At 38.0% G+C, this 21,772-nt stretch overlaps 1 protein-coding gene across 1 annotated transcript in view; it reads left to right on the forward strand.

The window, feature by feature from the left end:
• The window catches only part of PLCZ1 (phospholipase C zeta 1), a 46,643-nt gene extending 26,455 nt beyond the window's left edge, over nucleotides 1-20,188 (forward strand). Inside the window, exons 10-13 of the mRNA XM_054386862.1 lie at nucleotides 11,553-11,725; nucleotides 14,490-14,622; nucleotides 16,792-16,941; nucleotides 20,106-20,188. Coding sequence (XP_054242837.1) covers nucleotides 11,553-11,725; nucleotides 14,490-14,622; nucleotides 16,792-16,941; nucleotides 20,106-20,188 — 539 coding nt within the window. The remainder of the gene's footprint in view (nucleotides 1-11,552; nucleotides 11,726-14,489; nucleotides 14,623-16,791; nucleotides 16,942-20,105) is intronic.
• The last annotated feature ends 1,584 nt before the right edge of the window (nucleotides 20,189-21,772 follow it).

Below are 21,772 nucleotides of genomic sequence, written 5' to 3' on the forward strand. Positions count from 1 at the left end.
ATCACTGAAAAGAGCCTGGCTCTGTCCTTCAGACACTCACATCTTTATAAACATGAATGAGGTCAGCCCTCAATCAAGCTAAAGAGCCCCAGTTCCCTCAGCCCTTCCCCACAAGGGAGATATTCCACTCCCTTCATCATCTTTGTGGTTCTGCACTGGACTCTTTCAAGCAATTGCATTTCCTTTTTTCTAAAGTTGCCCTCTAGCATGGAATCAGAAGATGTGATAGAAAGAGATATATGTGTGACCTAGGAATTTTCACACTGCAATGGATGCCTCTTCTGAAGTATTTGTGGGTTTTCAATGGTTTCATGTAACTGGAGTGGCACAGATACAGGAGATGTGGGCATAACAACTAATATTAGTGCCAAGAATTCCCAGGTTATGACATGCTACTGCAAAGAAGCATCAAATGCTCATGGTCAGCAAAATACACAGATACAGCTGAAAGCTGCTGGGAGTCTCCAGTGACTGTTTTGATGCAATCTAAGTTTAGCATCTTAATTACCAGTACAAAGCATGTTAGTACCCTGAGCAATGAAATAACAAATCCTTCTGTGTCTCTTCAAGTTAGCTTTTAATTCGAAATTGTTAAAAATGAGCATGACTTCTATACTCAGCAGGTTTTGAAAAGCCTCTCACTTACAAGCACTTTCCCCCTTTAAGTGGCTTTAAAGGCAATCTTTCCTTCATCTTTTTTTCTTTAGTTTAAAAGATTCTCAGTTACAGAATACTTTTCTTTGTTAGCCCGCTACACCTTCTTCAGCCTTTCAAAAAGTAGAGACTATTTTTTTTTTTTTTGCATCCATATATATATATTCTCTCTTCTCATTCTAGACCAAGGTCACCTGAGGGACACTGTGGGGTGAGCAGGGCAGTTTGCTGTAGGCTTCCAGTACTGAGAGGTGAAGGTGAAATATGGTCTCACCTTGCTAGATTACAACACACATTCATACAGAGATTTCCCTTTGCCAGTACCGCCTTGGAGCTTACTTGCACTTTTGCACAGGCTTTCTTTTTCACTTGTTTCCTTTCTGAGCTCACAAAATACCTTCTGTTTCAAGCTATCTTCTCAGATGACTTGATGTCATATTTACAATCAATCATGTACATGCATATTTAACCCCCTAACTTCTTCCAAGCTACTCCTCTACAGTTATAGAAATTAGGAGTATCATGCCTCAGCTGTCTCTGAAAGATTGCTGTTCTCAGATCTGTGGCCCTGCCCACACCTGGCAGAGGACATCTCCAAGCCTAAATTTCTTACCATTTGCTGTCCCTGCCCTGAACTATGCCATACTGTCAGTGACACATGTTGAAGTAGTGTGGGAAATAATGACTAGAAAGATTATATCAATTTGGCCACTCAGTGCTGGCTGTTCTATGAAAAAACTAAAATGTACTCAGACCACTATAATTCTCTCAATGTTACAAATTGTGCTTGTCATCCTGACTCTTGTACTGAAATGTAGTTTTAGAAGTACAGGAGGAGTAAAAAAAAATTACAAGTTAATATAAATTTTGTTTGTTTCTGAATCACAAATTTGTCCTGAATACAGATTTGGGCTTGGGTTTGGCTATTGCTGGAAGTATCTTACTGTTGCCATACCATTTGTAATTGGTTTGATTATATTCTGTCCTTGTGGTTGGATCCTCACATATGTGGATGTCATGATGCTGGATTATTTACCTGGAATGGTGTGCACTCTATATACCACTTACATTGCTGTTAAAACTAGTAAGCTTGTTTCCTTCTTAGAGGAAGCTGTGGCCAGAGGTTCTTAATTTAAAATGGAATTAATCCCTCAGGTTTATCGCACTGCAGTGTACTAGTTTCCTTTCTATCCTGCAAATCTTCACACAGATCTCTGCAAAGGATATTCATTTGTTGGATGTCAAACAGGACTTAAATCTTTGAAAATGACTATATTTAATGTTATACTTTAATGAGAAGTCATTCTAAACATTAGTTTACAAAACATATGACTTTTGCTCTATAGAGGCTTTGGGCTGCTCTCTGGAAGAATTAAAAATATGCAGGAAGTGGTTAGATCTGCCCTCTTGGTCACATCATTTGCATCTTCATTTAAAGAAGCATTTTTCTCATGGGAATAGGCTCATTATAAGCAATTCTTCACATATATTATTTCCAAGCCATGTCAGATCTTTTCTTCATTCGCTAATCTGTTTTAGATAACTGTTTGGCAGAAATACAACTGCCCTTCACAATGCAACTCCCAAAGCTCCACTCAGTGAGTCTTCTGCTAATGTCCTTCCACTGATTTAACACAGCTTTAAAAAATTGTGTGTCTGTCTTGTGTCCATATAGCACACATGTACTCTCTTGTCTCCCTGGCACTGCACTCTGCATCCTATGCACAGCAGTAATCCCTCCAGCTGCCTTCTACTACTTTTCTAAAACTGTTCATGGGAATCAGACTTCTCCTATGTCATCTATTAATCTTCCTCAGTTGCTTCCACCTTCCCCACACCTGCTAACTTTCCCTTCTCACCTTTAAGATCCTCTAACATTCGTAAATATTCTGTCTGGGTAAAGAAAATCTATTACCTTTTGTTCAAACCTACATATAAAACTCCCTTCCAGGCCTCTGCCTCATGTAAATGATGAGAATTGAGTTATTCCTTCTCTTCCATTAGTAGTAGACCCAAAATTGTGCTCTCTTCTGTGCCTTGCTAGCAATTTTCTCTAAATTGGTTGGAATGTATTAACTCGGAGCAGCCTAGCGTTCAGCTAAAGCAGGAGGAAATGGTCCAACAGACTCAAGATTTGTTGGGGCAGAGGACAAGAATTATGTAGTTGTGTAAACCTAATTTCCAGAAGAAGGTAAGTTTAAAACCACAGTAAAAGTAGAAAGTTTCCACGAAATTGCTTTTGGATATCACTGTGCTCTCAGTATCCATTCTCAGAAAATTGAGACTCACAACAACAGGATAGATTTTGTGAACAACAAGGTCTTATGGAGAAAAATGCCTACAATAAATTTTTATAGTCTGGGAAAATTAGTATGCCTTCCGCATAAAACTGCAGTGTGGCACTGGGAAGAACTGGCTTGGCATATCAATATCTCCTTTTGATTTAGCAAATCCAGGACAGTTATTTAAATAAACATATATCAGCGGTGTTATGTTGGCTGAGAAAAACAAAGGAAAAAAGCCCCTACAATCTGAAAGAAAACCTCAGTGAAAATTAAAATAGAAATACCTAAATATCCTTTTGAATATGTCCTTTGAATGCAGTAGAAACCATTTTCCATATATCAAAACAATCTACATGAATGACCAAACATATCATAAGTTATATGAGATAACTATTGTATGGTAGATACAGAATTTTGGTTAGAACAACCTAAACAGAGCATATGTTTTCTGAAGCACTCAAAAATGTATGTGCTACTGTGAAGGCTCCACTACTTGTATGATACATTTTGTCTTGTTGAAGGTTTTGGGTTCACCTGTGATGTTGAAATGCAGTTTGGCAATTTTGTCACATCTGGTTTGTGGCTAAATCCTGTGTGCAGTAATATGACAAAAAATGATGCATAAAAAGATGAGGGATAAAGAGTTCTCTAACTAGTTGTGATTTTAACCTCTGAAGCTACTTAGGGAAAAGAAACCCATTTATCTAGATCTTGGTATGCCTCAACTGTGCAGCTTCAAATGACCATCAAATCTGACCTTGCTTGGGTTATAAGTGTGTGAAAACTTAGAGGCAGACTTTGGAAAGTGTCATTAGGAAAAAGAGGGATCAGGATCACTGATAATACTTAAGTGTTTTCTGTTGTATATTTTCTGTGAAACTGTTTTTTCCTTTCTCACTGGAAAAATGGGAGGCATCAGGGCTGACTTCCTTATATTTTTTTTTCTAACTAAATAGATTATGTTTGATGGTAGGAGTTTTAAATGTTCTTGCAATCTTACTGAACACTACATTTCAAAATATGAGATGGAGTGTCAAATTTAGTAAAGAAATTTATGAAATAAATTGAATTTAAGGGAAAAGACAGGACTTTTATTAAAGATGGGAGATACTACCTTCTCTTGCAGGTTTAACTAGTTTTTCAGCATGGTAATTTTATATTCTTGGTTATTATTTTTTACTGGAAATGTCTATTACAACAAAAGTGTAAAGCAAGCATTTTCTATAACATAGCTTTTCTCAATAGCTAATGTGATGTGGCTTTATTTTTCAGTGAGGCTATTAGAATACTTCAGAGTTTTCTCGGTGTATCTAGTGTACATGGTGTACCATTGTGATCCTTAAAACTTTGCAGATGACTTGAGTCTAAGTATTGCCTATGACATGGAAAAGACAGAACACAGCATCTCATCTTTGTTCATTCTACGTCTCAAAGCCTGCAAGTTAGTGCCCAGTTATTAAAGAAACCTTTAGCTGTCTTTCCAAAACAGGATTCAGATTTTACCCCATACTAAACCAGCTCTTCTGCTCAAATACAGGAGATGAATCTGTCACATCATACACCTCCTGGTAAAACCACGCCCGGGCTGTTCTGCACAGCCATCCTTGCAGCCTAGAGCTCATTCTTTCTTTGGGCTTGCTGTGGCCTGGTCCCACAGCTGACTCACAGAGATTGCACTGTAAGAAAGACAGGAAAGGTCTCCTGCCAACTCTCAAGCCAAGCAAAAGAAGGCACAGAAAAGTCTCTTGGTTGACTACTCCTTCTTGTTGTAGTTTCAAGAACAGGACTAGTCATCATAGGTTAGCTGCAGAAAAGGCACAAGGGTCACTACCTATATTACTACTGTCTTCCTAATATGGATTTAACAGTCCAAAATGTCATCTTTAGGAAGTAAAAATTAGATCTTGCACAACTGACATAAATACTGAATACTTGTGAATAGTGTGTTGTAAAATAATATGCCAAAAAAAGATGTGTGTATAAGTTGGAAAAATACCCATAGCTGTAATAGGACACACAGTCATGTTTTACAGAACCTGAAAAAGGTGTTGCTTCACTTTTTACTGTTTATTCCCATGAGTCCACAGCCCAATGGGACAACTATTAGAACTGCAGACTACAGGTCTGCAATTAGGTCTTCCATAATTAATCTGATATTTCAAGTATGGACCCATTATTGGCTCTGTTGTCCCTTAAATTTCCTTAATTAGATCCTTACTAGCTGCAGTGGGGGAGGTAACTCATCTGTAGACATCTACAGGTTAGGTGGGACAATATCACTCTGATACATGAAGTTACCTAAATACTTTCACCTTTCCTCTGGAATGGCTCCAAGGGCTGGGAGGGGTTCTGAATAAAGGTTTCATGTTTCTCTTGCAGGAGTGTCTCCAATGGCCAGGTTTATGGCAAAGCTCTTAGGCTCTGAAGCCTATTTCTTTTTAGGCAGATTTTTGTGGTATATGTAAAAGATACTGGAGCTTCACTTAAAAGAAAAGAAATTTCTTTTTGTCTTTCATATTTTCAACTCTCTTCACTGTAGATGACTCACAGGATACGGAATAATTTATCTGAAATCTAGTCAATTTTAAAGAAAGAAAAATTTCAGGGACACAATTGTCTCTGAACTCCTTGCTAGCCTTGTTCTAAACCCAGTGTTAGAGACCCAGATTAAAACAGGAAAGAGAAATGGATAATATACATTCTTCTGTCAAGAAACACAAAGCAAGAAAATATTGAAAGATGTTTTGGAAAAAAATGTTTTTTACATGTGAAATAAGTGAAATGACAACCAAAAGGGGCTCAGACTTAGAAGTGTAACTTTCAGGATGACACGTTCATTAAATAGGAAAAAAAAACAATTTAGATTTTAGATCTGAGAGTTTATCAGAAATATTTTAGGTAATTTTCCCTTGAAATCCTTACAAGAGTGGTTCCCTGATTGAAACCATTTGCAGATATGCTTGGACAATGGATGAGCTACTTGTGATAAAGTAGGAACACTGTCAGCATTTATGAACATTAGAAGGACTGAATTCTTGACATTTCTAATGATAGCACTGAATTGGCTCAAAGACAATAAGGACAGGCTGACTGCACATGCTGAGTATGATGTGGCAGAGAATTATGCATGCTGCTGAGTTCTCAGAACAGTAGTCCCTCTTACTATGGCAGAATGTCTCATGTTGTAAGTCATTCATAAATGAAGTTTCTGTAGAAGAAGAGCATCTTTTTCAAAATGCACCAATAATAAGCAAAGCCAGAAGTTATAAGATTAATGAAATTTGGAGTCTGAATACCTAAAGCTCCATGTTATTATGTGAGGAGAGGAAAAATATACAGACGGTTTGAGGAAATTTTGTGGTCAGAAAGCCAGATAAGGGACAGAGTTCTGTTTTTTCTTCTGGTAGATATAAATCCTTGTTCATAAAGTTGGGGTAGGATCTCACCTATTCATTGACTTAGCAAGAGGGCTAAAACTGCATAAAGATAAAAAAAAAAAAAAAGAAAATATTCATAAAGCACAAAGCAAAGGGGATGATTTTGGACAGTTTATCCACAAGGCTAAATGAAAAATCATCCAGAGATGGCAGTAGGGATCAGAGTGACACATCATGACAGGACCAGAACAGAAATAATGCTCAAGGTCAGAGCAATCTCAGGAGGCTCCTGTAGTTTGGTGCAGAGTCTTAATAATGCTGGAAGTCTTTCTAGTTTCTCAGATAGAACCATAGAATGGTCTGGTTGGAAGGGACCTCTGAAGGTCATCTAGTCCAACCCCTTCTGCAGTAAGCAGTAACATTCTCAACTAGATCAGGTTGCCCAGAGCCCTGTTGAGCTCCACTTTGAACATTTCCAAGGATGGGACCACAACCAGCACCCCAGGCAACCTGTCCCAGTCTCCCACCACCCTCATGGTAAAGAACCTGTTCCTAATATCCAATCTAAACACGCTCTTTTCTAGTTTGAAACCATTGTCCCTTGTCCTATCATTGCAGACTTCTGTAAACAGCCTCGCTTTATCCTTCTTGTAGGCCACCTTCAGGTACTGGAAGATAGACTGAGAAGAAAAAGGTGTTCAAAACCCACTGTGTTCTACCAGTTTTCCAGGTTACATGTTCTGAGCACTTGGTGATAGAATATATTATCTTCCTTGTATCTGCTGTCGGTGGGAAGGGTTTACAGTGTACTCTAGTACACATTGGATTTCTCTTGTTTGTACTATGTCAGGCTGTATATTGGATTGAATGTTTTCAATATACTAAAAGGGAAATATTATTTCTACTTGAGGATATTCTGATAGTTAATGTTTGCACAGGGATTAGAAATTAAAGTTATTTTTATAATTCCAGTGATGAAGGTATTCTCATATTTCAGGTTGATAGAATTTGTTTACTGCAGATCCTCCTGCTCTGTATGATACTACTGTTAAATGAATGCTTACTTCCTGGTAAATACAGCTGGCAATTTACAGTGTAGCCTTCCTTCAGATATCTTCAGTTGGTTTCAGTCTAATCTTATGACTATCCTTCCTTTTCATCCACATTTTGAGCCAGCTCATCCTCAGCACACCCTTTATTCAGGATTTGGTTGAAATTTTTAAAAGCCATCTACACCCCTTTGCAAAAAGCGATATGGAATACCTATCACATAAGGACTTCTGAGAATACTTCTGTACAGTTGGGCAGTGATGGATTAGGTGCAGCTGTGACCTACATGTGAGCAGAAAGGATAGACAGTGAATACCCAGCCAGGAGTGTTTATGTGGAATGAAAGCAGTGTCTTCAAACCTACTCACATAGATCACCACATAACCACTGGCAAAATATTCCAGATCATTAAGTGTGGTCTTTTTCCATGGAATTCAGTCCTCTTTTTTTTTTTGTGTGGACTTCAGTTCAAAATGTTGGATATCTAAGGCACAAAAGATGCATTGCATTCATGGTGAGTGGCCCATTTTAAGAACAGACAAAAGAGCTGAGAGAAAGGCAACAAGAATGTGATCGATTGTATCTCTTTATACTCAGATGAGTGGGGTAAATTATGGAGATATGAACATGGGACTAAGTGCTTTATTCATATAGTATTTTGGATATTGCTTACAATTCAGAGATTTTGGGATGGATTTTAAATGGTGTAAAATGCAATTAACTCATTTTAAGGATAATTGGTGACAAATATGTGCTATTTGTTTTAAAATCTTCCCTTTTAAATGAAGGAATTATATTAAACCTTAGGGCTGCAATATAGCTAATAGAACTGGGAAGCAAAGAATAAAAAATTAAAAATGAGCATTTAAAAGTCCCAACAGGAATATTAATTGAGAGGCAGCATCACAGACAAAAGATGCGCAGTTTTCCTCAACTGCCTTGAAATCATAGTCACTTAGAAACCTAAGTACCCCAGTGCTCACTTTGATTTTCAGAAGCTTTTGTTTTCTGTCTAAAAATCAATGATGTCTTGACTGGTAGCTGTGGAAGATGCTGTATTTGAATACTTAGATTGTGGTCAGTTCTGCAGTGAGTTGTGGGACTTCACTCAACTGCTTGTGATACACAGGTCTGGGATGAAATATTGTATTTCTTCATTCATTATGGATTGTTTCAGCTTTTTGGAGCTAGGCTATTTCTAACTTGCAGCTGCTGAATGAAGTTATTTACATCTGGGACAAATGGGGAGAGGCAGGGCAGCTTTGGTACTTTGCAAGATGACCTGAGTGTTGAATACTTTGATCTGAATGTGATTTGCCCTCATAGTTCCAAGAAGACTTGCATATATTTCAGACGCAGGAATCACACTGTGGAATTGCTTTGCTCAGGTTCTCCTCCAAGTTTATATTTTGCTCCTCGGTTTTGATTTTGATGCCAATATTAAAAGGATTTTGGTGCTTAATGGAAGGACTGACTAGAAAATCTAAATTACAGAGTTCTAAACTTCAGGTGCCTGTACTTTCCCATGAAAACCATACAATAAGATCGTATTCAGATGGTTTCACAGTAAGCATATTTGGGTTTCTTTCCATAAGAAACCAGCAGTTTAAAAGCCCTCTTCCTACGTGCATTAAATTTCTACTACTTTATAAAATAACAGCAGAATGCATTATTGACAGTTTTGTTCTTGAGTTCAGCAAAACTAAAATGAAGCAGTGGGTAGAAATTCCCTCTTCCGTGAAGAAAGATGTTGACAAGACAACGCTGCTAGACCATGGAAAATATAGGTTTTAATTTATTAACTGTATAATTTCTCAAATGTAAGGGTTATAGCTTCATCTCATTAAAAAGAAAACCTATGCATCAAGACTATAAAATAAAGGATTGCTCCAGAAGACCTCCAGCAGCTATGAACTTTGCAAACAGTTTTAAAACAGAGAACACAATTCAGAATTTCACTTCACTTACTTTAGTCAGGTTACAACTTGTAATACCAGGAAATAAGTAGGCAAATCAAAACTACTGCTCAGTGTGGTTTTAAATTATTCAAGGTAAAATTAAATTAAGTAAAAATATAGTGTTGATGTTTGAAGATATCACCCCATAATAACATTGCCCTTTACTTGTGTTGTAAAAGTAATTCTCCTAATACGATAAAATGTATTCTTCTTTGCTTGTTTCTGTTGTTAAATCAGATTTTCCTGCTTAGTAGCCTATGAAGCTTGGCAAATTTAGCAACAGTCCCATTATGTGCAATCATGTAATTTGTTTCATCATGTGGAAGCTGCTATTTGAAGCTGTTCAATTTGCCTAATTTCAGTTGCATTTTTAAAACCACATATTCTGAAAGTATGGCCTAGGAATTACCTCTGAAATGAGAGATCTTGGGTTATCTGTAGGACCTAGGCTTCAAGGGGCCTCAGGGTTGCAGCTCTGTAGCACTGAATTAATGTACTAAGGTGCATCAAGGGTCATATAGTACCACATTTGAGTCTGCTTCTGGATGATGTGTTGAGTCATAAAAAGCAAATGGTGAACCAGTGCCAAAACTATACCAAGAGAACACTTACCCTCAAAGGCAATGGTGTGCAACAGGCAATGTGAACACTCTGAAGTTTAATTTCCATTGTCAAAGGTAAAATAGGGTTGACGTTCCTTTGCATATTGACACAGGATCTATGCCTGTATTTAGGTATTTAGTTCAAAGCAGGAGTGCCTGTTGTGTTTTACTGATGGGTTTGGGGGTTTCTGTTCGGTTTGATTTTTTTAGTTAAGGTTCCCAACTCTTTGGACTTGCTGCATGTTGGTTCATGTTGCAGAGCAATCTCAGCTAGCACAGATGAGATTCCTTTCAGATGACATAGAGGATGCACTCTAGGAGCACTTGGCATGTATTCCAGCCATTAATTGGTATTGAGGTCATGGGACCAGGCTAGAGCTCTTCTGAAGTAACTCTGCTGAAAACATGCATAGTGCAAACATGATAAGGTCTGTAGTACCAGCTGCTTCACTCCATGCATCTGCTCTTATTTGTGACATTTACTACAGACTTCTTTGTTTTTCTCCAAAGCATCGTCAAAGCAGTTAAAGAAATGAATCATTTTTGCAGTGAAGGAGATCAAAATTTCATGCATTTTCCATGTGATAAAAGGATTTCTGAGTTCTGGTGACTGTTCATTCAATACATTTACATTGTATCATAGGAGTATAATATAAGAATACATTATATCATATCATAGGAATATAATATATCATAGGAATATATTATGTTGTAGGAACAAGTAAACTCTTCCTGAATTATGATGAGGAGTCACTTGTACTGCCTTAAGTCTTCATTCTTATCCATCCATCAAGCAAATGACATTTTATCATTTTCAGCTTAACATATGACATATTATCTCTTTGCTGATTTGAATTGTGCATTTTCTGTTTTGTATGCTGCAGGAAACTCCAATGTACTGGAATAGGGGAAAATTTCATTAAACAGGCCTATTTCAATGCTGACTTTATCTCATGAATTACAATATACTGTTGATGAGAAATGTGTTATTTTATTGTTGTGGCTGCAGCAAACCAAAAATATTTTGAGCTGCCAAGGAAACGAAAATCTGCCAGGTGTATGTTAACAATAAACACCATTACTGGAAGATTAAGCTTGAAGAGAGTTTGCTCACATAAATTTAAGAATACTTTAAAAATGGCTTCTACTTTAATTTTACATGTATTCTCACTCTTAAGCTAAAGCTTGATCTCTGGCTGACAAACTTTTGTGATGAATTCTGCACCTATCAAGGATAGTTACAACCCTTTGTTTTTGCTTTCTGCACTAGAACTGCAGATTCATGGTGCAGGGTCTTGCTGCTGTAGAGAAACTAGTACATGATTCAGCCTATTCTTCAAAGTCTAATTTAGAAGGAAAAGGAAAAACACATTACACACTGCATTGTAAAAAAGATCTATAGTGTAATTCTCAAACCACGGTGCTGTTCTAAATAGTGCACACCTTTTCTGCATGATTCATTCATAGTGCAATGTTCAAAAGAAATGACAAGATCTTGCATATGAGTTGAATGATGTACATATTTTAATCTCATTTGCTTTGCTTTTCCTGTTATTTTCACAGAGTTGTTTTATAAAATAGTATCAACTCTAGTTCATGAAAATCAATATTTATTTCATCTTACAGTGGCCTTAAACTTCCAGACACAAGGACTACATATGGAATTGTACAAAGGAAAATTCCTAGACAACGGTGGTTGTGGCTATATTTTGAAACCAGAATTCTTGAGAAATCAGAATTCAACATTTACCCCACGTGATGTGGGAAGATACAGTCAGCCAATGTCTCTGTCAATAAAGGTAAGCTTAGTTGATAGTTGATTTGTTCCATAAAATGGGAAAACAAACATAATAAAGACCCATTTGTTATCTATTATTGGTTTTACCTCCATCCCTAGCTGTTGGAAAGTTTCATATTGTTTTTTAACGTGTTAGAATTCTCAAATCATAGCTACTTCTGTGGTTAATGTTGGTTAATGGTTGCCATCTGTAGTTCACTTATGTTTGCTAAAAATATGTAGATGTTCAGAAGTGATAAGACTTTGTAAAAATACATCATTTTTCACAGTGTTTTGTACAGAAATATAAACATAACTTACACTGTGTCACAAGTGGAGCTGACAAAGGGACTTTTCAGATACAATTGTGGGGACTGAACTCTGAAAACTCAGGAACTGAATGTAGAGTTTTGGTGCTATTTTCTTTAAGCATTTACTTAAGTATGTAAGTATTAACTATTTAAGTATTTATTTAAGTACCACATGTACTATTATAAGGCCAATTGACAAATGGAAATGTTCAAAGATACAATAGAAAACTTTAGGCTTCTTTTAAGTTATACATAACCTATGCATGCGTAAAAAGACTATTTATCATCCTAAAATGATATAAATATATTTAAAAGAGGAATGAATCAATAAGACCAAAATAAGACTTAAATATATATAAAATGGAAATGAATGCACGAGACTTCCCCCCAATTAAAATCCGATTTACTTCTTAACACTTTTAGAAATGCATGTAATTTAAAAAGGATGGGTTAGAAAAACTCATCTTTTCAGGTCAAGTGGATGCTTTATAATTGGTCACTAGTTGGAAAGCTGCCTTTTCCTAATGAAAAAGTGCTATTTCACAGTACACTACTTGCATAACTGCTATTTAATTAGCATAAAATCAGTGTAAAATTGGTATTTTGTTTCTTTCAGAGAAATAAATACTGGAGAGAAAACATTAGCTAAAAACAATTATAAAACACTTACATAGTAGATGCACCTAATCAAGAACATTTTTGGGTCCTAACAGTGAGCATACCAAATACAAACAGACATTACTGGATGATTTCAAGTACCCATGCATATACCTCAGTTATTTTAGCTCTTACTGTATAAAGCTGGGATTGATTAAGACAAGGAAAAAATCCCCAATTGTAATGCAGGAGACAGGCAAAACCACTGACAATAGGAAGGGAATTTCTTAATTTGGAAGAAGCTGGAATAGGGAAAGGCAGCTAGCTTTTTAGGCTGAGGACAGAGAGTAAGATGACTGGGGGGACAGTGAAGCAATGGCATCTCTACAGCTGACTGTGAGGCACAGAGACCACGAGCTATGGCATATAGAAACCTCCCATGTTACTTGTTACTCTCTTTGTATGTCTGCTGTATTTTGGGTCTCAAAAATTGATGAGATTGATGGATTTTTTGTCATAGCGTGCTGAGAAGAGCTGGCTCTTTTCCCATCCTGTCAGAGACTTAGACTGTCTGAGTCTAGCAGTGGAGTAATAGTGGGAAGCAGGACTGGGTCAATGTGGCTGAGTTTTTCTCATGACATTCAGGGTATGTTGAAGAATACTCCTTGGTTCTAAGCGGGCAGTTCATCAGCACGTGCATTTTGCAAAGCTTTCTAGTAAATGTAGTAGCTGTTTTCTAAGAAGAAAGAGGACATCATCAGGCTCTGCTAAGCCACTGCACTTCAATGTTTCAGGCTAGAAATTTCCTTGGAGCAAGCTGCTACAGAGAATATCAAGGCAAAAGGTGGAATCTGTGGGGTTTGATTTTTGTGGTGGTTGACAGTGAAATAAGATTCTGTATCATGAGTTTTGATGCTGAGTCCTAAGATCTGAATCATAAGAGTCTAGTCTTGCCAGCTTGTGTATCTCTCAATCCATTCCATTCACTGACTTCTAAAAAAGCAGATTAGTGTACAGGTGATTATTCTCTCCTAGCTGTACTGAAAAATAAGTAGAAGCAGACAAAGTTGTGACTTTCACAAATGCTTTCTTAGCCTGAGTGCTAGATTACAGGGCAGTCTGAGGCAAAATTTCCAGGTAGCTAAATAAATCAAGGAGAAAAACCTCAGGAAGCCTATTAAATTCAAAGTTTTTATATATTACTCTGAAAGAAAAGGAACAGAGATGAGGCAGTCTGCTAACACACCCTGTAACACAATGCTGATGTCACTGTGGGTGATAGCACTGGTTCACTAGTCACAGCTTTAATAGGAATTCATAAGCTTGATCTCAGAAAATGCAAAACCTATGAGACTGATTCCTCTAACATTGGTATTTTGCATGGCAGCCAAACAATTTTCATGGCTAGTTATTGAATAAAAACCTACATCTGAAAATTATGATTTAAAGCATGACAGGAGATTATTATCTTTATGATGCAACACTGGAACAGATTGCCTAGGAAGGTTGCAGATGCCCCATCCCTGTAAACATTTAAGGTCAGGTTGGATAGGGCTTTGAGCTACCTGATCTAGTTGAATGTGTTCCTGCTTTACTGCAGAGCAGTTGGACTAGGTGACTTTTAATAGTCCATTCTAACTGAAACCATCCTGTGATTCTGTGTTTGTACAAAGTTAGCCATGAATTAAATTGAAAATGATCTGCCACATGTTTAGTTCATTGTGTTCAATATGCATTTTTGTAACAGTTTGTGGCTGGTATATGCTTCTTAGTTTCTCATGGAAGATTTTTTTTTTTTTTTTGCTGCTGTAACTGCTGACTACTATATAAAGTGCACTCTTACAGTTATTTCAACATCTTGCAACTTTAAATTTCCAGCTCATCAGTGGTCATCAGTTACCACCCAGTAACCTGTCGAAGACTAACAAAGCTGACCCTTTAGTGCTGATAGAAATTTACGGCGTGCCAGAAGATCAAGCGAAAAAAAAATCTAGTGTTAGAAAAAGCAATGGTGAGCATCAGTCTTATCCTCTTGACTCTGAACAAAGAATAATAATAATATTTTACAAAGAATTAGATCTTTTTGATCACCAGGAAGTTGTTATGTACTTAGAGAGGCTGAAACCATTTCTCTATGGACTAGGACCTTCTGGCACAAAATTAGTAGCAGGAATTCCTGCTAAGTGCCCTTTTTGTGGATTCATAGGTTAGAGAAGCACAAACCTGCCTAGTTAGTAGAGCTCTTCTAGAGGAAGATGAAATGCATTGCCTTTATGCACTGTTCTGGGCTCACCCTGGGACTGCTCAGCCCTACGCATGCACTCGCTCACTCTTCCCCAGTGGGATTGAGGAGAGATTGAGCAGTGCAAAAGCAAGAAAACTCTTTGCTGAGGTAAAGACCATTTAATAGATAGTGCAAGAGCTGCACTTGCAAGCACAGTGAAACAAAGCATTCACTGCTTCCCATTATCAGGCTGGTGTTCAGCCATCTCCAGGAAATCAGGGCTCCATCAGGGATAATGGTTATTGGAAAGACAGACACTGTAATTCTGATTGTCTTCCCTTCATCCTTCTTTTCCCCATAATTTTATCCTGATCAAAATGTTATAAGGCTTGTGGTAGTTCTTTGGTCAGTTTGGGTCAGCTGTGCCAGCCATGTCTTGTGTACCTCCAGCCTGCTCACCAGGGTGAAGAGGGAGGGATTGAGGGGTGAAAAAAGAAAAGTCCTTGACACTGTGTAAGCACTGCTCAGCAATAGCTGAGTGTTATCAACACTGTTTTTTTCACAAATTCAAACCATAGCACCATATTAAGGACGTGGACCTCATGGGAGTGTAGAGAGGAGGACTGGAGCACCTCTCCTACAAAGAGGCTGGGGGAATTGGGGCTCTTCAGCCTGGAGATGAGAGGGCTCTGGGGAGACCTTATAGTGGCCGTCCAGTACCTGAAAATGGCCTACAAGAATGTTGGGGAAGGACTGTTTACAAGAGCATGAAGCAATAGGACAAAGGGCAATGGTTTTAGAGTAGAGCAGGGTAGATTTACGTTGGACATTAGGAAGAAGTTCTTTGATATGAGGGTGGTGGAACAGGTTGCCCAGGGAGGTGATGGAATCCCCATCCTTGGAGACATTCAAGGTCAGTCTTGATAAGTCTAGGAGCAACCTGATCTAGTTGGAAATGTCCCTATTTACTGCAGTGGGGTTAAACTGGATGACTTCTAGAGATCCCTTCCAACCCAGTGATTCTATGATTTTATGATGCGGGTTGATATGAAGAAAATTAACCCTATCTAAGCCAAAACCAGTACACTAATTAGTGAATTTAAAGACATTTTTCCTGAAGAAATTTCACTTAGCTCATTCGAATTTTCTAGTAGGTGTAGTCCCTTAATCGCTTGACAGGTGAAGTGTGTACTCTTTGTAGTTATCTTTTAGCATTCCTTTACCTTTATCATATAGATCTTCTTGATGTCTCAAAGTTCCCTGTGATCTCCCTTCTGCTGTGCCTCTGTCTTCTGTTTTTCCTTTTTCTTTTTTGTAGATGACTTTCTTTTTTGTAGTTGAGGTTTTACATCTGCCCTGATTTTTTTTTTCCCTCTGTATGAACATTGCTCAAAACAAAACACCCCACTAACTGTTCCTCATCCTTTTTTTCTATTTTTAGTGAAGTGATTGCTTTACCACCCTAATATATTTAGCTCCTATCTCATTTCCTACATTGTAAAAGGAGAAACATCGGGGAAAAATATGAAACTGGTATGGCTCTAGGAGAATCTAAGCTGAGCAGAGGTTCTTCACCTGGCTATCACTGTCCTATGCTCTCTCCTATGAGATGACACCAACCTTCTTAAGCTTTTGATGTACTGTATTATGAAGCTAGTACATGAGAAACCTTTAGAAGGGGCTGGCCTGCATACTGTAGGCAAGTCCTAAGCTCTCTCTGTTTGCTTCATTCTGAAAGCTTCCCTCTGGCAGTTTTAACTCCATAAACTATACCAAAGATATGACCTATATACCACTGAAATCAGTGGAGTTTCATCATTTATTTGAATAGCCACAGAAATCTAAGGAAGAACAAATCTTTACCATTTTGGACTAGTCATAGTAGGTAATAATTCGGATGTTAAGCAGAATAAATAAAATGGCATTTTGAAACTGTGAATGTTCTCTTTTCATTAGCTTTGAGCCCTCGATGGAATGAAACTTTCTCTTTTACCATCCAAGTTCCAGAGCTGGCATTGGTACGCTTCTGTGTCGAGGACGAGATATCTGTGGTTGCAAATGACTTCCTTGGGCAATACACTTTACCACTGCTTAGCCTGAGTAGAGGTAATATTTTCATGAGCCACATATAATAGCTCAGAAAATCTACAGCATTCCAGGATTTTCTCATTGCTGTGGGTTTGCAAAGTACAGCATTATATTTATTTACCAAAGGAGAATATTATAACCATAGGTAAAAATTACACTCTGGTTTTATGTCATTTAGTCTCTGAAGCCAAATACATGGTGTAGAAATCAAAGAATATCAATGACACTCAATTACTCCTACTGCAGTAGTCCATTCTAGACAGAAACTACTCAGCTGGTGTTTTAACTCATTACAATAGGAAACAGTAAGAGAAATTAGTTAGAACTACTACAAAGACAACAGTTTTGTCCATTTTCTACTCAGACTCAAACTCCAATACAGGCCAAATTAACCCAAAACAAACACCAGAAAAGCTCAGGCAAGCTATCTGCAACTTTTCAGAGTTGAGACCAAAGAATGTAAATTAAGTACAATATTTGTGACATTTTTCTTGGTAGTGTTTCTTTTATTGTTATGGAATCTTCTATGAAGAATAGGCTGCACCACAAAGAGCAAACACAGAAGTCAGTAGGCCAAGGAGAAAAGCTTTTCTAAAATACCTGTTTACTGTATTGACTTTCCAAAGCTATTTCTGACAAAACAATCAAACAACTTCTATTAGTGAATGAAGATGTGAATGCAGAATGTTAGAGCTGGCAATGAGCACTGTGCCTTTTTTATTAAGCTTAACAGGATTTTTAATGGCTTTTTTTGTATGGATTCTGAAGCCATAAAGCTGTTTCTGATTCTTAGTTGAGGTTGAGGAGTTATGCAAGAACAAAGACATTACTCTCATAGCAGACTTGCTTTTATCTCCAACATAAATTTTTACAGTTATCAGCTTTTACTTTACTTTTATTTATACATTTCAAAGTAATGAGAAAAAAACATAACAACAACCAAACAACCCAGCCAACTCACAATGCCTGAGACATTTAAATAGCAGACACTAAAGTTTATGTAAGAAGCTTGCATAATAGGAGACACTAAAGCTTGTAAAACCATCAATTTGGGCACTTTTTTTGTTGCTGTTTTTGTGTTTTTTAGAATCTTTCAATGTATCTCTAAGATGCCTGGATGATTTCGTTCAGAAACGGGAGAGTTATCCTTTGGAAACATAAAAGGACGTAGATTCTACAGGAAAGATTTTGAGTGGACTAATTCAAAATGCTAGGAAATGAGCTTATGTACAAAAGCTATGAACAAAGCCAAAGAAATGATCCTGTCCCACATTTAACACAATGTAAAATAACATGTAAGATGTCATCAAGATGCCCAGAGGCATAAATAAAGTGCTGCTGAGATGAACTGACTGATACTATTGCAGTGCTTAACATTGAGATCTTCAGATTCCAGGTCTTGGTTTTGATTTAGGTACCAAAGCTTCCTAAATAGTGAAAGGGAAAACAAATGTGTCTTACAAAGGCAGTCCCAACAGTCTAGATTTCTTAGGAAAGAACTGTCTAAACTATGCTGAAGAGAGAGTTAGAATTTAAATCTTACTGTTCACAGTTTCAATTGCACTAATTTGCTCTACAGGATTGCCTCTCCTTCTCTAGGATCCATATCCCCAAGGTGTCCCCTGAGGGCAAGCTTCTTTCAAAAGCTGAGCAGTGCTTACCTATTTTTTTTTTCACTTTGACAGGCAGTGGGACAAAGTTGTGCCACTGCCACCCTCCCCTGCATTTTCTTTTAAAAGGATTCAAATGCCTTCCTTTCCCCAGAAGCAGCCTCCCATCTCAGCTGTAGACTACACTGAGGAAGAAAGCTTGCTGCCCACTTGTAGCAGTATTTGATTTTTTTATGCAATGATTAAGTAGGTATACTCAGAGGGGATGAAAATAAGAATAATTCTCTAGCTAGGTGGTAAAAAGTAAGAGGAAGGAGTCCTGGGTGACAGCCCCTGTCCCATTGGGTCTTCTATGTAGTAAACTAATACAGAGATGAATTCAATTATTACTGTCATCACTGTATCAATGAATAGTTAATGATTCAATACAAATTGAAACAATTTCAACAGAAAAGAAGTTTTACTGCTCTCATGACACTTTGTAGAATGATCCATAGACAGGGGCTAGAACACAGCCTTTAGAAATGGATAGGAAATAAATATTGTCTTCCATATATACGCTCTGCATGCTCTAAAAGTTTATCTCAGATGCATTTTGCCTGGGCTCAGCTTTCGTATCTGCTGCCCAGAAGATGAACCTTAGATGCCAAGGTGAACTGTCATCTTGTGTAAAAAAATCAAGAAAAGCCAAGCCCCCCAAAATGAGGGGTCCAAAAAGCGCATATACATAGAGACACACCTAAAGAAGGATGTTGAAAATTGTAGTTCTGAATGTGGATACCTATTCATAATAGATAACTGCAGATATATATATAGAGAGAGATATAATGTAGAACATTTTGAAAAATCAAATGTAATGTTGTTTATTATGATGAAATAGTGGACCTTTGCAGCCATATAAAGCAATACAAAATCTGGGGCTTTGGAGAGGGGATAGTTTTGATTTTTGAGCAGGTGAGTTAATTAAGTTTGAAGTTGAGACCTATATGTTTTGCAAATGCTTCAGCAACCAAATGAACATGAAGTTTCTGAGGCATGCCTTACCTCTGATACTTGGAATCACTCATGTGCAAAAGAAGATCCTTAGCAGACTTCAGTTGTCCTGGTAGCAAGTCTTCAGCACGTTTTTTCTGCCTCAGCTGGGCAGTGCATTACTGCTGTGTCACCCTTCTTCTCCAAAGCACTGTCAGTGTTGATTCACAAGTGACTTCATTTGCTGTCAGAACGAAGCGTGCAGCACAAAATGTCTCTGGATGTTAAAATGTATGCTTGCCTGTGTTTAAATATCACTGGACTAAAAGTCATCACTTTAAAAACCCACCACATCCTGAAAAACACTGGAGTTTTTCACTCTGTGTCCAAAAATGCCAGAGCTGAAATACTGCATATGTAATGAAAAAGAAAAAAACAAACAGTAGAAATGGGATTTGAGTTCTCTAGAACATTTCAGTTTATTTTAAAGTAATTTAGAGAATCACAAATGATGCTGTATTTGCAAGTAGATCCTAAAACCAGCTCATCATAATATCTTCATTTGTGGTTAATAAACTAATAAAGTAATTTCCTTTACAGGTTACCGTAACATTCCCCTGTTGGACAAAGACGGTTGCAGTCTCGGACCTGCATCACTCTTTGTTCATGTCTGGTACTACTAATGATGCTCTGCAGTAGCAGCTGCTCTGGAGGATCACACCCTACTCAATAAAGCAACATCACTAGGCATGCAACAACCCACTGCTCTGATTACCAAAGTGGCGTGTTCTCAAGTATTTTATTAAGGTAATAGGACTTCTTGTGTGAGCAAATGCTACCCTGAATAAGTAATGGCTACTGACTGGCCCTACCATATTTAGAACTAATTTGTAAAGATGGGACTTTTAGGGCATTTCAAACATTCAGTTAATAACTTCATCTGAAGCTACTTTCAAAATTATGATCAATTACTGAGAACAATAGTCTAATATTTATGATCTGATGCTGCAAAGTTATAAGTGTGTTACACTGAAATTTTTATTTGCATTGAACAAAATTTCCTATCATTCTTCCAAGGGAACAGGAAAAATTACTCTTACAATGTACCCTTTAGTTTTACAATAGCAGCAGCTTCTGATTGGGCTAAATGCCTTTAATGTTCACTGCAATTTTGTTACATGGAAAAAACAATTTTAAAATCCCGGCTCTCAAAATCATAAAAATATAGGTGTTAATATTGGTTACCTTTTTTTAGCTTAGTCTTGAACCTGCTGCTGTTATAAGAAAGACAATTCCTGAAGGGTTGTATGAAGGGCTATGTTCCTCACAGAGGCAGGGGGCTCAGCATACTTACTGTGAACTCAGCAAGCAGGAAGCACCGTGCTTTGAGGTAGAGTAGAAGAAAAGGCAAAGGCTGGTTGTGCAATTTCATAGAATCATTGAATCAGCTGTGGTGGAAGGTACTTCTAAAGGTCATCTACTCCAACCCCTGCAGTAAGCAGGGACACCCTCAACTAGATCAGGTTGCCCAGAGCCATATTGAGCCTGACCTTGAATATCTCCAGGGATGGGGCCTCAAGTCTCTGGGCAACCTGTTCCAGTGCTCAACCACCCTCATTGTAAAGAACTGGTTCCTAACATCCAATTTAAATCTACTCTTCTTTAATTTCAAACCACTGAAATTATCACTGCAGGTCCTAGTAAACAGTCTCTCTCCATCCTTCTCAGAGGCCCCCTTCAGGTACTGGAAAGTGACAATTAGGTCTCTCCAGACCCTTCTCCAGGATGAACATCCCCAGCACCCTCAGCCTGTCCTCCTAGCACAGGTGTTCCAGCCCCCTGATCATTTTTCTGACCCTCCGTAGACTTGCTCCATCAGGCCCATGTCCTTCTTGTGTTTCGTGCTCCAGAGGTGGATGTAGTACTCTAGATGAGGTTTCACCAGAGCAAAGTGGCAGAATCACCTCTCTGGATCTGCTGGCCATGCGTTTTTTGATGCTGCCCAAGATGCCATTGACCTTCTGGGCTGCAAGTGCACACTCTGTTCATGTCCAGCTTCTCATCTACCAGGAACCCCAAGTCCTTTTCCTCAGGGATGCTTTCTATCACCTCTTCCTCCTGCCTGTATTGATAGTGAGGGTTGTTCCTACTCAAGTGCAGAAGCCTGCATTTGGTCTTGTTGAACCTCATGAGATTCACCTGGGCCACCTCTCCAGCCTGTCCAGGTCCTTCTGGATGACATCCCATCTCTCTGGCTTATCAACAGC

The sequence above is a fragment of the Indicator indicator genome, chromosome 14 (assembly GCF_027791375.1).
Source record: "Indicator indicator isolate 239-I01 chromosome 14, UM_Iind_1.1, whole genome shotgun sequence".
NCBI classification, from domain to species: Eukaryota; Metazoa; Chordata; class Aves; order Piciformes; family Indicatoridae; genus Indicator; species Indicator indicator.